The sequence below is a fragment of the Medicago sativa genome, chromosome 2 (genome assembly GCF_051527215.1).
Source record: "Medicago sativa cultivar Bolivia chromosome 2, Bolivia_mono, whole genome shotgun sequence".
Taxonomy (NCBI): Eukaryota; Viridiplantae; Streptophyta; class Magnoliopsida; order Fabales; family Fabaceae; genus Medicago; species Medicago sativa.
Window position 1 is genome coordinate 2,454,185 of NC_140750.1, and position 16,965 is coordinate 2,471,149.

General features: G+C 34.3%; 2 protein-coding genes across 2 annotated transcripts; both read left to right on the forward strand.

Moving 5' to 3' along the window:
* Positions 1-1,223: 1,223 nt before the first annotated feature.
* LOC146943574 (CD2-binding protein-like protein) lies at positions 1,224-6,608 on the forward strand. The gene is made up of 10 exons (XM_085741852.1): positions 1,224-1,362; positions 1,489-1,696; positions 2,751-2,876; positions 2,967-3,119; positions 3,748-3,874; positions 4,053-4,094; positions 4,552-4,719; positions 4,818-4,860; positions 5,037-5,114; positions 5,960-6,608. Exons 1-10 carry the CDS (start codon positions 1,283-1,285, stop codon positions 6,024-6,026), a joined length of 1,092 nt encoding a protein of 363 aa, XP_085597978.1. The 5' UTR covers positions 1,224-1,282; the 3' UTR covers positions 6,027-6,608.
* Positions 6,609-8,624: 2,016 nt separating this feature from the next.
* LOC146943575 (potassium transporter 7-like) lies at positions 8,625-16,123 on the forward strand. Its single transcript, XM_085741854.1, has 10 exons — positions 8,625-8,966; positions 10,364-10,592; positions 10,914-11,162; positions 11,375-11,425; positions 12,391-12,651; positions 12,817-12,869; positions 12,955-13,069; positions 13,184-13,438; positions 14,075-14,597; positions 15,205-16,123. The coding sequence occupies exons 1-10, from the start codon at positions 8,697-8,699 to the stop codon at positions 15,737-15,739; spliced, it is 2,541 nt and encodes an 846-aa protein (XP_085597980.1). The 5' UTR covers positions 8,625-8,696; the 3' UTR covers positions 15,740-16,123.
* Positions 16,124-16,965: the final 842 nt, after the last annotated feature.

Genomic DNA, 16,965 nt, shown 5'->3' on the forward strand with positions numbered 1-16,965 from the left:
ATTATGAAATATTAGTGACATTTGAAATGTCGCATTACCCTAAAAAAAATGAAATGTCACATTATTAAATTTTTTAAAATCTTTGATTTTACCACCAACAATGTATTGCTCCGAGTATTATAAGATTTAAATCACCTTAAATAAAGTCTTTACGATTGGTCTGCTAGTGAAGAAATTGGATAGTATGTATGAGATTTTAGGTTTAAACTTCGTTACCTCTATCGTATACAAGAAAATCCTCTTAAGCTTAGGAGGCCGCGTGAAATCTACATTCGGAATTTTCATGGACATCATCTATAATATGTGGATGGACCTCCGACTGGTAATTCAAGGAAGCGTCAAATTCTTACTCAAGTCGTCAAGCGAATAGTTTCATTCTTTTAGGGACCAGACACCAATCAATTTCTCTTTTTAGCAACAAATTACGTCAATTACGAGTCACCATCTATTCTTTATTTAAGGATCCATATAAACAACCAGTGGATATCATCAACTATTGGTCCACTCAAGACTTAATACATGCCATAACCTGACTTCACTAGCTAAAGACTTAGGGGGTAACTGTTACATACTAGGCTAAAGTCCATTTCCTTAATAACCCCGACCATTCCAACCAATAGTGTACACATGAATTACAATATAAACTTTCCCTAAATATTGTTTATAGGTACATCATCCCACCTCTTTAGGAGAGAAATGAGCTTTTGTTTAGAGTTAGGCGAACCCAACGTCACTACAATCCGCCACCATGTTGTAGATATTAGATCTTTGCTGAATTTAAATCTAAAACGTGTAGTTATGTATTCTAACTACCGATATTTAAGTATGTTTTTGTTCCTCATTATATTCGAACTTTTTGATTTAGTCCTCTTAAAAGGTCTATTTCATTCTTAATTTCTTAAGTTTTTTATCACTACTTTTGATGTTAATTCACGTGTATCATTTAAGATTTTATAAAAATTCACTAAAAAAATCTGAAAAGTACATATGACTTGATTTAAAATAGAGAAATCAAAGAAATTAAAAAGTTAGAAGATTTTTTTTAAATGATTAAATCGAAATGTTAAAATATTTAACCATTATCAATGTTCATTTCAGATTATACAATACAATGAGCAATTAACCCATGATTTGAATTGAATAATCTAATTCCATTTTTCCTTTATTTCCAAAAAGAAGAAAATTCAAGAGAATAAGAAAGAAAATAAGAGAAACTTGTCCTCGTCTGTGTAGAAGCTGAAAGTGTTGAACAGCCGCTTCTTCTCTCTGGAAGGAAGCTTCAATGTCAGGTGAAGGTTCATCTCGCAGCCGCGGCAAACGCCCTCTTCCTGAAGACAATGACGATTCCGCCAAAAATCCACCGTAATTCTTCTTCTTCTTCTTCTTCACTCTAAAACCCTAATTTGATTCCATTATTTATTATTATGAGTTTGTTGAACTGAATTTTATCATAATTTATTTGAATTTATGCATTAATTTATTATACAGAGCAAAGAGGGTTAGGTTTCCGAAGGGGAAGAAAGGGAAACCAGTTGAAGTAATAGTGGAGAAAGTAATTGCTGAGGAGGATGTCAATGATTTGTCGAATCCGGCTGTTGCTGCGAAAGAGCGGGTGAAACGGAGGAATCAAATTACTGCCGAGCTTATCAGTGACGAAAATGGAGGTATCTCCAAGGTTGCTGAAGTTACATATAAGGTTTGTTTTTTTTGTATTTTAGGTTTTTCTTTGAGTTTTTGTGTTGATAGATAATGGTACAAACTATTTGCAGCTTATAGTACACACACTTATTATGATAAGCACTTATGTATAAGCTATTTGCAAAAGATTAATGAAATAAAGTTAGATTGTTTTCGTATACGTTATAAGTTGTTTTCATAAGCTATCTTGAAGAACTTACGAAAATCAGCTGAAAACTTCTTATGAACATTGTCATAAGCTACTTTCATAAGTTCTCCAAAATAGTCTTACAAAACTTATGTCAGGGGATAAGCTCAAATAAACCAATTCATCAAATAGGCCCAATGTTCAGAACATGAGATTTAAATTAACTTCATGCAGAATACATTATTTGAACAAATGGATAAAAAAGGGTACTGTGAGTGGTAAATAATCAATTTGTAACATTTTTCTGTTAATGGAATTAAGAATGTTCTAGAGTGGATTTTCGTTATAAGAATATACTTATATGGTGTACGAGATGGAAGGCAGTCAAATCACTACACTAGAGGTAGAGTAAGGCCTAAAATTACTATAAGAGAAACTATTAAGAAAGATCTAGAGATTAATGAGTTGTATAAAAATATGATAATAGAACATTACAACGTTGTTTGATCCACGTGGCCGATCCTGCTTAGTGGTATAACATGGCTTGGTTGGTTGTTGTTGTTGCACTTTGCTGTTACTTGGGAGTTTGAATTTACTCCATTGTATACAGCTTGTTGATATATTCCAGTTTTCAGCACTTGGTTGGAACATTTCATTAATTGGCAATGCTTGGATATAATCTTTTTTTTTTTTTTTTCCTAAAATAATTTGTATTTGTTGTATGGAGTGTTTGTAATGGATTATTGTAGCGTAAATTATATGCTTGTGAAGTTTAGAGCCAGTTGGGTTTAGTTCAAATGCATTTTCGTACCATGATTCTTTTGTAAATTGGCAGTATTTTTATAGTCAATTTGTTCAAATGAACATGTCATTGGGTTCATATTATGGATAGGCAGGCTAGCAGATTAATAATGTGTGTTGGCAGGAAAATGAGAATTTTGTTGAGGACGGGATTCAGATTGAGCCTTTCAACCTAGATAAAGAAAGGGAAGAAGGTTATTTTGATGCATCCGGAAACTTTGTTGAATATGTAAGAGATAATGAGATTAAGGTGAGGTATTTCTATTTTCTAGTATTTTAATTTTTTATTCATGATTATTTATTTTTTATTCAATTAATAAGTTGTTAAGGATTCTTGCAGGATGCATGGCTTGATAATGTTGAGGTTGATCCTAGATTTGCTGGATTAAGCTCTGTAGCAACAAATGATGAAGAGGAGGTCCAAGAGCTTTCTTCTAAAGATGTGGCAATCATGAAGAGGCGCATTGCAAATGTTCTTGAACCAGAGGAAACAGTAAGTCCTATGTTTTATCATTTGATTCATTCTTAGGTCTGATTGATTTGAGAAAACAAAATAATGCTAATTTGTAATTAGTGACAATAGGAAATGAAAACAAAAATTATTTTCTCTAACCAAGCAAACCTTTAAATTGTTCTTTTGGTAAACATTGTTGAGGGAATTGATAACCTTTAAACATTTATTGGTTAGTTCATCCTCTTAATGTGTAAAGAATGGGTAATTTTGAAGTTGGAACTAGGAACTGCCGAAAATCAAAAAGGGAAATTTGCTGTTAATTCCATAGTAGGCTATTCTCTGTTACTTTAGACCTTACATGTAACTGTTTTTCTCTCCCTCATGGTTGGTTGAGAAAAACCAGGTAATCGGTAATCCCCAATTTGGCTTAAAAAGGGGGTTCCAAATTTTCTTTAAAATAAAGGAAGCAAAGTATTGTTGTAGGAAGTTATATTAGCTTGGAACTAACTACCATTGTTAATTTTATATAATATTTAAATGTGTTCTCTTAAAGTCTTGCCATTGGAAATCACTTTAGTTGACGGTAGAATTTACGTACATACTTATTTTGTTAAGGGATGTTGAAGGTCATTTGTTGGTTTGTGATAATTGATATCTTTTCCAATAGGTCTTACAAGGCTTGAGAAGGTTAAAAGGCAGCGGTGATAGAAAGACAAAAATGTCTGGTGAGACTAAGATTGTATTTGACCAGCTAACTGAGGATGCTATGAAGCTTATGGAGAATGGTGAATTCAGTTAAGTCATTCTCATTGGGCTTTGTAGATATTGTCCATGGCTAAGACATGTATTTATTATGACAGCCTGATGGTACCTTTGTCTGTGTTGTCCAGCTTGCTGTGCTTCTAGATTTGTTTTTACCACATGATGCTTAATATTGGCTTCTTTCTGTTTGTCTGTTTGTGTTTATTGCAGATGTTTATCATGAACATAAAGAGGTTTTTGAGCGTGAAGCAGGTCAGTGTATTACATCATGCCTTTGCTTTATTTTTATTATGTTTAATTGTTGTATTCACACCTTTATTTTTATGTTTTGTGACTCACAATTGTGATATGAGTTACTTTATTAACACGATGGAATATGCTGGTTAATTTATAACTTAGCCATGTATTTTAATGACATAATTCTATTCCACTTGTGTTGGTATTATGGTCGGGATGTGAAATGAAATATTTTGCCGTACCATCAGTGTTATAATAAGAAAATTATTTTTTGGACCATCGCATTAAGCTTTAAACTTAGGGGAAGTTGGTCCTGGGCATTATTTAATCTCAATATTTTTCTTGTCTCATCTTCCATGAATAATGGTATCAACGTATAGATTTACAAGGACTGAAAAGCAAGGAATGGTACATGTTTTTGTAGGAGCACCGATTACTAATGCTTATACGTTTTACAATCTCTCTCTTTCAGATGGATATGAGAAATTGGTCAGGGCAAGAGAAGAAGGCATATCTGGGAACACGGATGATTTTGATATGTTTGCCGATGATGACGGACAAGCTGCCGCTAAGCCATCTACAGATGAAAATAATGCAGTTAGTGAACCATCATCAGATGCCATTAATTCTTCTACAGAGGGTAAAAACATTGCCTCTATAACTTTGGCATCTGAAATGGCAATTTCGTTGCTGTATTTCATCTTTAATGTCTTTAATCGGTTCTACTTTTCTTTCCAGGCGGAGCTTTGCAAAGTGATTATGTGTATGATGAATCTTCTGGGTATGACTTTTTTTCCGTATACTTTTTTTGAAAATAATCTAAAGTGATCTACAGTACTCACCTATGATTTAATGATGTAAAAGTTCATTTAGTACTCATTTGTTCTTTCTCTTTATGAACTCTTAAAAAAAAATCTGTTGAAAACATGATCTGACATCAGTTGTTTATTGGTCCAGGTATTATTACAGCAGCAGTTTGGGCTATTATTATGATCCAAGTACAGGGCTTTATTGCTCTGCAGCATCAGGGAAATGGTATTACAAAATCCTGATTCATCTTAGTCATGTGTCATTTTTATGTCTTTTAATTGTAGTTTCTTTATTAGCCTTCTTAAACATCAACATGCCTTTAGATGTGAGTTCTTTGCTGTTTAAATCCTAAACCTATTCTGGTTAGATAGATATTTCTTATATGAAAACTCTACCTAGAAACATGCATTATTTGTACTTTACTTTAAGTTTGATCTTGGGTGAAAGTAAAAAGACCGATGTATGACTGTGCTTGTGCTAGTCTAAGATAAGAATATGCCAATAGTTAGAGGGAGAAGATTAGATAAAGTTATAGCTCAAACCATTGAGAACGAGACATAGTCTGTGTCATGTCACCTTTTGACACATTTAGCCAACCCTACCTAATGGAAAAATGTCCTACTAGCTGTATGTTTGTTGCTGATTGATAGACAATGCTATTTTTATAGGAACAAGAGAATCCTACCTAGAAAAGAGGTAGCGGTTTAATTTACTCGTTTATCTATAACTCAGGCTCTTGAATTTTTGGTATTTCATGTTGGATGGATCTTGTTAAAGTAGCTGGATAATTTTTCTTTATATTATAGATTAGGTATTGCAACATTCAAGCCCTGTAAGAATCACATGAGGGGCAAAGCTCTCCCTCTAGAGTTTAATGTTGTATTTCCTGGGTTCAAACTTGAGAACTCTGGTTAAACTGTAAGAAACCAATGTCATCTCATTCAATCGCTCCTGAGTAGTATCTGTATAGTTTATTTTCTGCATTTAGTGATCGGTTCATTCCTGGTCTTAATGATAATTGTCTTTGTAGCTCACTGTCACTGGGATTGTTTATTTTTGTTTAAACACAGGTACTCATTTAATGAAGAGACTAGCACCTATGATGAAGTTAATGAGGTTGCATCCAATTTGAGTTGATGGGCATGTCTCGGGGGAGTACAGACAGTGTATTAACATATCCACAATCATTGTCTTCCAGTGGCATATGTACAGACAGAAACATTATTCTTTTTTTTTTTTGTTCCCACACTTTCTACTTGTTTAGGTGCTAATGCCGGCAGTTTTTCTTCTGCCTTTATAACACACATACTCTTTCGACCTGCAAGTTCCAATAGCATGTTTCTGTGTTGATATTGCGATGAAAACTTGTAATCGTGCTGAGCAGGCTGTTACGGCAGAAACAAACACAGCAGTCGTCAGTTTACGCTCCAAATTTCAAATTTATTTCTGCTTGTGCAATTGGATAGCTGTTTATTTTGGCGCCAAATTTAGGACGTTACTAATGTTTTGCTTGCTGTGAGTACTAGTCGCCTTTTTTTTTTCAAGCTAGTCACTTTTTTTTTTTTTTTTTTAACAATAGTACTAGTCACACTTTATTAGTGAAAATATTTTATATTTTTATATATGTGCTGTAAAAATATTATGCATTAGTACATCGTGTAAGCTCTTATTGACATAGTTATGGTTCTCAATCCACAAATTATGCGACAAATTCTGAAATTTGCACTCCTTTCGTGTAGTTAGGCTTGTGAATTGAATCACGTACGTATAATTTAGTGTATTCAGGCTTGAGAGTTGGATCACATACACATTTTATTTATTATATATGCAATTTTGAATAATATGAAAACAAACATCTAGTATTGTGTCGTATTAACAAGTTAATAAAGCTATATTAGTGGTATAGACTGCACGAATAGTTGTATATTGTTAGGGATAGCAATTGGACCCAGGTTTGATGGACACCTGCAAAAAATATCCGCAATGGGTAGGGCAAAACCCCGCTTTTATGAGTATGCACTTGGTCTGGGTAATTACCCGCAAATTTATATGGGTATGGGTGCGGGTAAGGGCACTATACTAGCCAACTCCGCAACCCGCATATACATATAATAAATATTTTATTTAATTTTGGTGCACAATTATTTTATTTATTTAGCTATTTAAGCATAAAGCTAAACCTAAAAACTAATACGGTAATCGTTTCATCCTTATCTTCGTAAGTTCACTAGTTACAAATTTATGATTTAAATTAATTTGATGTTTATTTTAGCATATGCTTTTTTATATGTATTTTGAATGTTTTTATTTTAATTTTTGAGGAATATTTTGGATGTTTTTTTATTTGGTTAAATACTACGATTTCTACTATTTTATGAGTTGCTTAAAAAAAATGGATCATATTTTTATTTCAATTGTGATATTTTTTAGTCTTTTTATAATTAAAGTGTGGGTAATGAGTATGGGTAAGGACACTTAGGTGCCCAAAGGGTATGAGGAATGACACTAAAGTTGTTACCCACGAGGGTACGGACTCAGATACAGACATTTTTTACAAACGCGGGTATGGGGAAGGGTACTATAATATCATACCCATTGGATACCCATTGCCATCCATATATATTGTAATATTTTTACTTTTGTATACTTTAAATTTAATGCGGCTTTTTATATTACCTTTTATATGTCCTCGTGGGCTTAGCTCAATTGGTATGAACAATGTATAATATATGCAAGATCTGATGTTCGAACCCACTCAAATCGGAAGTCTTTGCAGACACTTTAACAGTAAACCATGTTGTGTTAGGACGTACTAAAGAACATCATCAACAAAACAAGGAGGAGGTAAATGTTATAAGACTAATACTGTGTTTTGCTTTTGCAGCTTAGTTTATTTGTTCATTATTTTTTTCGAAGTCCCATTTTATGGTAGCTGCTCGAGCATTATAGGACTGTTTATTGGTCCACCCAATTCATACAACTCATTTTCAGGATAACAGGAGTAGAATACAGAAGGAATGATGTTTTGACATTGAAATTTTCATGTAAAATAAGATGCTTTTCATTGTTGTGCAAGTATTTAAAACGCATGTACATTGTATAATAGAAAAAGTAAACGAGATATACATAAAATTATACGCTATCACGTATGCTACATGATATAGGTATTTTTGATGCTCAATCGTATTGAAAAGGAATCAAGGAATCAACACACGTAAAAAAAAAAGTGAATAAAGACATTATACCACTATAGTGACACAAACGACAATTATTTGAGTTTTTTAATCATTTGATCCAAGATTCGATCATTTTTCATAATTCTACTTTATCATATTAATTTATGAAATAAAATATTTATGAAAATATATCTAGATTTAGCAAAATAGATTATCTTTTTCAATGAAAGTTGATTTAGTTGATAATGATTGGACTCATATGTGTAAGGTCGTAAGTTCAACATATCATCAAAACTTTTTATTTTATAAAAAAGAAAATAAATTTCCTTTGTTATGATTATGATGATAATTTTATCATTAAAATCAAATAATAATAATAATAATAATAATAATAATAATAATAATAATAATAATAATAATAATAATAATAATAATAATAATTTATTCAATAATGTAATATCATGTACCAAAAAAATGTATTAAATTTCATAAATAAAATGTAATAATACGAGACTTGATTTTCTTATATTATATTTTATTTTAATTCAAGTAATTTTCCATTGGTGTATGTCTCACTCTCACGCATGATCACACACACAGCAGAGAGTACAACTAACTGTAGTTGAAATCTATGGCAGAAGAGAGTGGTGATGAAATCAACGGTGGATTCTCAATGGACTCAACTGAATCACGTTGGGTTTTCCATGAAGATGAAGACGCATCTGATATTGAAGAATACGACGCCGATTTGAGATTCAGAGGACGCGTTAATGTACATGATTCCGAAGAAGAAGATGATGAAGATAACGCTGAACAAAAACTCATTCGTACTGGTCCTCGAATTGATTCCTTTGACGTTGAAGCTCTTGATGTTCCTGGTGCTCATAGAAATGACTATGAGGTTCTTCCTTTCTCTATCTTAATCATGCAAAGGAAATTTATCAAGATTTTGTTTATAGATTCTGTTACTTACTTTTGAGTTGAATGTGGAATTTTGAAGATTCTTGTAATGCTTGTTTATGAGGTATTTTGTTTTTAGATACGGTAATTGAAATAGAGTGAGTGAAGTTGTACTTGGGCCTGTTTGGATTTACTTATTTGAGCTTATCTACTAGCATAAGTTTTGTGAGACTATTAGGGAGAACTTATGAAAACAACTTATGACAATTTTCACAAGTTTTTTTTTTTGGCTTATTTTCATAAGTTCTTGAATATACTAGCTTATAAAATCAGCTTATAGCATATAAAAAAAATCTAACTTTGTTTTTTAAATTTATAAAAACAGCCTATGTAAGCTCAAACATAAGCTCTTATCATGATAAGCACTTGTGCTATAAGCTGTTTATCCAAACAGGCCATAACTCAACTGACAAATGGCGATATTGTTAGGTTGGACACCTTCATTGAGGTTTGAACCCAGGACCTCACAGTTGTGTGCGAGTTTATGTGCGTGACCAAAAAAAGAAATAGAAAGGAGTTTTTTTTTTTTTTTTGGTAGATAGACGGAATGACAATAACCACTTGAAAACTCAAACACAAGTGGAGGTTCCCTGGTTCACGGCGTCCAACCTAACAATTTTGGTATTTGCCAATGGAGCTATGACTTGTTGACAAATAGATTGGAGTTTAGTTTAGTAGTTGTAGTTGCTTGAGAATATTTTGATTTCAATTTTATTTATAATCATATATAAGTTGAAATTTCAGAATGGAAAAATACTTAAGTCAATCTTAAATTTAATGTTGCTATTTCATGTTCCATCTTTCTTTCCGTGTACGTGTGTTTGTGTGGAACCTTATAATTGTTAATTGAATATTATGAGTTGGTCATAATTCATAAGTGGAAAATAAAGAGAAAAATAAGTATGAAATTTAACACGGTTTAACCTACAGGCAATAAAGAGAGATAATTTACAATGATTGGTGAGGATTAAACAAGTATCTGCCAATGCACCAAATAACGAATTCAGATTCACTACAGTACACCTTATCTCTCACAAATTTTACAACTTAACTAATGATTTTACAACACGAGCTAATTAATAATGTTTAGTGTCTAGAGATGCTTATTTTTGTTGTTGTTCAACTTCTATTACTTTTGGATGTTGATAATTTTATTTAGCTTATGGATTGTATGAAACCTACTCCACAATTCACTGATGCATTGTATAAGGCTTGTGCTTGCCCTTTAAAATCTGGTGCTGCTCATCATAAGAATATGAAGTTATAAACTGTAGTGAAACATAAAAATCCTGTATATAAATGTTTTATGATTGTTGTCTTCATAATAATTTATTGCAGGATATCAGCGTAGGAAAGAAAATTGTATTGGCTTTTCAGACTCTTGGTGTTGTCTTTGGTGATGTTGGAACCAGTCCATTGTATACATTCAGTGTTATGTTTAAAAAGGCCCCTATAAATGAAAATGAAGACATTCTTGGAGCATTATCACTTGTGTTGTATACTTTAATCTTGATTCCTTTGGTGAAGTATATCCTGGTTGTTCTGTGGGCCAATGATAATGGGGAAGGTATATATTAAGTTAAATATTCTAAAATGGATTTAATTTGTATGCACCATAAAGCATTTTTACACATGCATCCAATCAAATCACACCCACCATAGTGCCTCATGAAGATATTTGTGGAGACATTTTAGGAACCAACTTAAGAAAGTGGCAATATGGTGTGATTTAATTGGATACATGTGTAAAAATGTTAAACACCGTCAGTGCATAAAACTGAATCTCTTCTAAAATAAACCTTTAATATTACTCGCCTTTCTCTCTCTGACTGTCATAGTGTTCCAAGAGTTACGTCCTCAATATCTAGATGATTTCAAACCACTGCAGGTGGTACTTTTGCCTTGTACTCCTTGATTTGTCGTCATGCTAAGGTGAGCCTTCTTCCCAATCAGCTACCATCAGATGCCCGTATATCAAGCTTTAGGCTAAAGGTGCCATCCTCTGAGCTTGAAAGGTCATTGAAAATCAAGGAAAGACTAGAGTCTTCTCTGACCCTGAAGAAGACGCTATTAATATTTGTGCTTGCTGGTACTTCTATGGTGATCGCTAACGGTGTTGTAACACCAGCAATGTCAGGTTATTAACTACTATTACTTTCTGTATTTTTTAAATTTCTTCAGACTTGCCTTGGTCATGTGTTTGAAATGATACCCATAACATACCTGTAATGATATCTTGTTAGATGTGTTCACGGACAACTGGTGTTTTCATCACCATTTGAAAACTGTTATAGTGTTTTTTTCTTTTTGGTATAATAATTCTCACTTTCTATCCATGTCTTGCTGCAGTATTGTCATCTGTTGGTGGTTTAAAAGTTGGGATAGATTCGATCAAGCAAGGTATTACATTAACCTATAAATCAATTCTTTTATCTGTAACCTGGGCTGGTCCAAGGCAGTGAAGTTAGGGCTTTAGGCCTGAAGAAAATTTTTTGTAGAAAAAAAAGAAAGGCCTTTCATTACAGAAAAGGCCCAAATTTTAAGCTGTCTCCTTTCAGATGCCCCTCTCAGAATTTGCTTTAGGCCTCGCTCATTGTTGGGCAACGCTGCCTGTAATAGTTATGGATGCATAGGTTTGACATTGTTACCATCAAGACCAACTTTAGATGCAAAGATCTGGTGACATCCAACAATCAACAACTTCTGTGGAGGAAGAGGAACATGGTCTGAATTCCCATATTTTTTAAGTGTGCATGTTTCTTCTGCAATATCCTGTCATTACCCGGGGATGGAAAAAACTCCACATGCAGTCTTAGGAATGAATAAAGAATTCAAGGACGCTAGATGTCAGAAAAGACTAAGGAGGCTTAGCTCGATTAGGAAAAATGAACTACAAGCATGTTTCCTGTGTTGACACAAATCACAAGACAGTGGATAAATTGGGCAAGTTTGGCACCAATTTTATGGCACTCTGCAAGACTAGGGTGACCCAGTTGAGCATATATTAGAAGGGGAAATTTGTGTTACTGCAACTATGAGGATGCGTAGTGAGTTGGTAGAGGTCATTAGACTTGCATATGATGCCAATCATCGAACCTAAACTCCAGTTCTACAGTATTTACTATATTTACATGATAACGTACAAGTAGAACTGTCCTATATACACAATTTCTCACTATTTAAAAAATATTTGCTACTGAAGTCTATTGACTTGGTTTGAGAGAATGGAAAGCCTTTCATGTTTTAGTTTTGTTTATGAGGGGGTTAGACAGGTGGACATATTAATAAGCTGAGCTGATTTATAAGCTTATGATTTGGTCATTTCTATAGTTGCTTTAATCTTTTCTCCATTTTTAACTATGCAGATGAAGTGGTGATGATTTCAGTTGCCTGCCTTATTGTTTTGTTCAGCGTACAAAAGTATGGAACGAGTAAAGTGGGACTTGCAGTAGGACCTGCTTTGTTCATATGGTTTTGTTCTCTTGCGGGTATCGGGGTATACAATCTTCTCAAATATGACAGAAGTGTCTTGAGGGCATTTAATCCCATTCATATTTACTATTTCTTCAAGAGGAACTCAACTAAAGCATGGTATTCTCTTGGGGGTTGTCTTCTGTGTGCAACTGGTAAACAAAATATGCAGGATCTTGAAACTGTGAATATAATAATAGTATATATTTTTATCTGCCCACAGTAACTTCTTTATTGTGGTGAATATGCAATATAAATGTTACCATTGCTGTACACAACCAGTTCAACTATATTAAAATTCTTACTGAACTGTGTTGCAGGTTCTGAAGCCATGTTTGCAGATCTTTGTTACTTTTCTGTACGATCAGTGCAGGTAAGGTCGTATTTAGTAGAGTATCATGCTTCTTTCATATCTAGTTTTGTACTAATATGTGACACTCGATGGTGCTAATTTGCAGCTTACGTTTGTCTTTCTTGTTTTGCCGTGCCTGCTATTGGGTTATTTGGGTCAAGCTGCATACCTTATGGAAAACCATGCTGATGCTGGTCGGGCCTTTTATTCTTCTGTTCCGAGTAAGTATTGACAATATCATTTTTACCCCGGGTTGTCTTTGCGTTAGCTTTCTTTTCAGTGGGCTGTTTCAGCAAATTGCAGGATTTTCAAGTAATACTATTCTCTGTTTGCAGGTGGTGCATTTTGGCCAACCTTCCTCATTGCTAACATTGCGGCACTGATTGCAAGTCGGGCTATGACAACAGCAACATTTTCATGTATTAAACAATCAACTGCACTTGGCTGTTTCCCTCGTCTTAAAATCATTCACACCTCCCGAAAATTTATGGGCCAGATCTATATCCCTGTCCTAAACTGGTTTCTCCTGGCTGCTTCGCTGGTGCTTGTCTGCTCTATATCCAGCATAGATGAGATTGGAAATGCCTATGGTAATGATTGTTTTAATGTTTTTTAATATCCGCAGATAATATGTAAAATTTATCAGCAATATTTATGTTGCTTTGTGAAATCGAAACTTGGTGATAATGTTAATATCACATTTTTGTTTAGATCAACATATTCAGAACAGAATACTTTGCATCAAAAGCATATCTTACTGTAATTATGTGGAAGAGCATTGACCTCCCGCTCATATTTATTTTGAGTGGAGAATCAATGATACAACCGGAGCCTTGTAAAAGAAGACCTGATTTGCTTAGAGAATTCCATGCATGAGACCCTAAACCCTATTGTTGCCCTTTTTTTTCCTGAAAAACTGGCTGTAGCTCAGAACAATGGCCAATTGTCAATCTGTGTATGTGTTTTAGGAGGTAGTAGTTTGGCTATGGCTATCATTTTTTTCCACATTTGGTATGGTCACATTTCTATTGAACATCTTGAACTTTGAATTTCTGAAATGAATAGATCCTGATCGACAATAATTTGCGTCTGCAATCTAGAACGGAGGGAGAGTTTAGCTTTCGTTGGCTTTTGGGCACTGAATTCAGTTCATTATTACTATGTTATTAATTTATTATTAATTATTAATGAACTCATGTCACACTTTTTCCTTTTTCCACTTTCAGGAATTGCTGAGCTGGGGGTGATGACGACGACCACTGTCTTAGTAACCCTTGTTATGCTTCTTATATGGCAAGTACACATCATCATAGTGTTGTGTTTTGCGGTATTCTTCTTGGGATTGGAGTTGACTTTCTTTTCATCTGTTCTGTGGAGCGTGGCAGATGGAAGTTGGATAATATTGGTCTTTGCTGTAATAATGTTTCTTATAATGTATGTATGGAATTATGGAAGCAATCTCAAGTATGAAACTGAAGTCAAGCAAAAATTGTCAATGGATTTGATGCGAGAATTAGGGTCTAATCTTGGGACAATACGTGCTCCTGGAATCGGGTTGCTTTATAATGAATTGGTCAAAGGAATACCAGCAATTCTTGGACATTTTCTGACTACACTTCCTGCAATTCACTCCATGATCATATTTGTAAGCATCAAGTATGTTCCGGTTCCTGTGGTGCCTCAAAGTGAAAGGTTCCTTTTCCGGCGAGTCTGCCTCAAAAGTTATCATATATTTCGTTGTATTGCCAGGTAACCAGATCCTTTTATTTGCATTTTCGGTCTGTGTATAAGTGTATTAAAAAGAGGGGATGTTTACTTTTACACCCTGGCAAAGTGGCTTAACCTTCTAAGAGTTAAATGGATTATCAAAATGTTACAAACCTACAAGCAAATTAGCTGAGAAATGTAGTGAAAGAGAACAAATTTGTAGGGGTTGATTCGAAATGTCTGCAGAAAAGGGAGAGAAGTCTCTCTTTCCAAAGGGTTTTTATTCCACAAAGGGTTTCCCTTTTTCAAGAGAGTTAATAGTCAGTTTTCCTATTCTATCAATTCAGATGTCAGAACCAAATAGTCTTCTACTCCTCTCTTACTATTTAAGTTAACCACCAACCCAGTTATGCATCTCTAACGTTTCACTACCAAAGTAATTTTCTAACTATCTGGTATGCTTTAGCCGCTTTCATTTTTGTCCTGGCTTCTTCCAGAAATGGAGCTCCTAAATATTTCTTTTAGACACAACTTGTGCAATAGCTTCATGTGAATATCACTTTAAGGGGTTCATTTATTGAAACAATCAATAATGTAAGCTGTTTTCATTTAATAAAAAGTATTTCTATCTGTGCTTTTATGTCAACAGATATGGTTACAAAGATGTTCGAAAGGAAAATCACCAGACTTTTGAGCAGCTGCTGATCGAGAGCCTAGAGAAGTTTATACGCCGTGAGGCTCAAGAGAGATCACTAGAGAGTGATGTGGATGACGATATTGATTCAGAGGATGAGTCCTCTAGTTCTAGAGTTCTAATTGCCCCCAATGGAAGCGTTTACTCACTTGGGGTTCCTCTTCTTGCTGATTTTCAGGATACAAGCGCCTCTGTTTTAGAAGCGAGCACATCAGAGGTTTTAAGTTCCACAACCTCCGATTCCCTGTTGTTTGATGCTGAACAGAGCCTTGAGAGGGAGTTGTCTTTTATTCACAAGGCTAAAGAATCTGGAGTAGTTTATCTTCTTGGTCATGGAGATATAAGAGCAAGGAAGGACTCTTGGTTTATCAAGAAGCTAGTAATAAACTATTTCTATGCCTTCTTGAGAAAGAATTGCAGGAGGGGGATCACAACTTTAAGTGTGCCTCATTCACATCTGATGCAAGTCAGCATGACTTACATGGTTTGAAAACCAATTTTACTGCCCAATGGAACAACAATTTACTTGGAAACCACAGTGTGATAGCGGTAGCAGGTCCCCAAAAGGTTTTATAATGGAGTGCACAGTTCGATCTGTAAGCTTGATCCCTTCTAGTTGTTTGGTCTTGGTCTAGCTCATCATCAGAAATCATAGTGATGTTTGTTGGGGTTGCGTGGCTGCCATCTTCATATACGGAATTGAAATACGCTGATAACAAAAAGAACAAATATGTTTAAAAAAATCAACACAGCATTATGTATACACATCTGTGAACAATTCCACTTCAACGCGAATGTACAACTATATAGACACCGAGTATTGTACAGTGGCATTGAATTGCCTTTACTATAATATATTCCTTTCTTCATGAAACATTTACTTGGCCGAAACTCCATTGAAATCATATTTACTTTTCGTCTAAAATATTTGGATGTTGTGTCTAATGTATTTAGGTTTTTTATTTCACTAATTCTGGAGTGAAGTATTCATTCCTGTGATGCATCTACGAATCACTATGTGTCAAAAAAATAAGGTTGGGGGATAACTCTCAAGATGAATGGTTTAATTCAAGTTGTAACTGGAGCTTACTACATCCCTGAGTTGAAGAATAACCTCCTGAGTATAGGACAACTTCAATAAAAGAAGTTAACTAGAGTTTTCAAAAGGATTTGACAACACATGCAAAGGAGGAATGGTACTTAAAACACCACCAGATCAAAATTTTATTATTCAACTTTTTCTGCAATTTTCACGACTCACTTCTATGTAAAGTCCAATTCATATTTACTACGAAAGAACAATATTACAATTTGCATGCATGCTTAGTAAGCATACAATCAATCGGTTCACAAACCACTCATAGAATAGACATGTAGCTCCCGAGTGTTTTTCCAAAAGCCTACCATCTCCATGGCATCAAAGTTTTCACTCATTCTCTGCATCATTGCCATCTGTGCCATTGATTTTACCAACGGTGCTTCATCACCATATCCTCCAGTGATTGTTTAACCCCTCTTCTCACCAAGGCTGATTGTTCGTCATTTGTTACAAACGTCGGCACCATAACCAAACTAGGGTCATGCTGTTCTGGTTTAAAAACTGTGTTGCAAAGTGCTCCGTCTTGTTTTAAAAGCTTCAGCTCTTGCTTCTGTTTGCAAAGTCTCTGCTGCCTCTCTCTCTCTAATTATGGATGTGAGTTCTATTTTTATTTCATT

What these genes read in the sequence shown, in the direction of transcription:
- LOC146943574 (XM_085741852.1), top strand. Translation starts at nt 1,283, where the DNA reads ATGTCAGGTGAAGGTTCATCTCGCAGCCGCGGCAAACGCCCTCTTCCT. An exon ending in GATTCCGCCAAAAATCCACC is followed by an intron (nt 1,363 to 1,488) that starts GTAATTCTTCTT and finishes TTTATTATACAG; the next exon opens with AGCAAAGAGGGTTAGGTTTC. An exon ending in CATTAATTCTTCTACAGAGG is followed by an intron (nt 4,720 to 4,817) that starts GTAAAAACATTG and finishes TTTTCTTTCCAG; the next exon opens with GCGGAGCTTTGCAAAGTGAT.
- LOC146943575 (XM_085741854.1), top strand. Translation starts at nt 8,697, where the DNA reads ATGGCAGAAGAGAGTGGTGATGAAATCAACGGTGGATTCTCAATGGAC. An exon ending in TGAGATTGGAAATGCCTATG is followed by an intron (nt 13,439 to 14,074) that starts GTAATGATTGTT and finishes TTCCACTTTCAG; the next exon opens with GAATTGCTGAGCTGGGGGTG. An exon ending in ATATTTCGTTGTATTGCCAG is followed by an intron (nt 14,598 to 15,204) that starts GTAACCAGATCC and finishes TTATGTCAACAG; the next exon opens with ATATGGTTACAAAGATGTTC.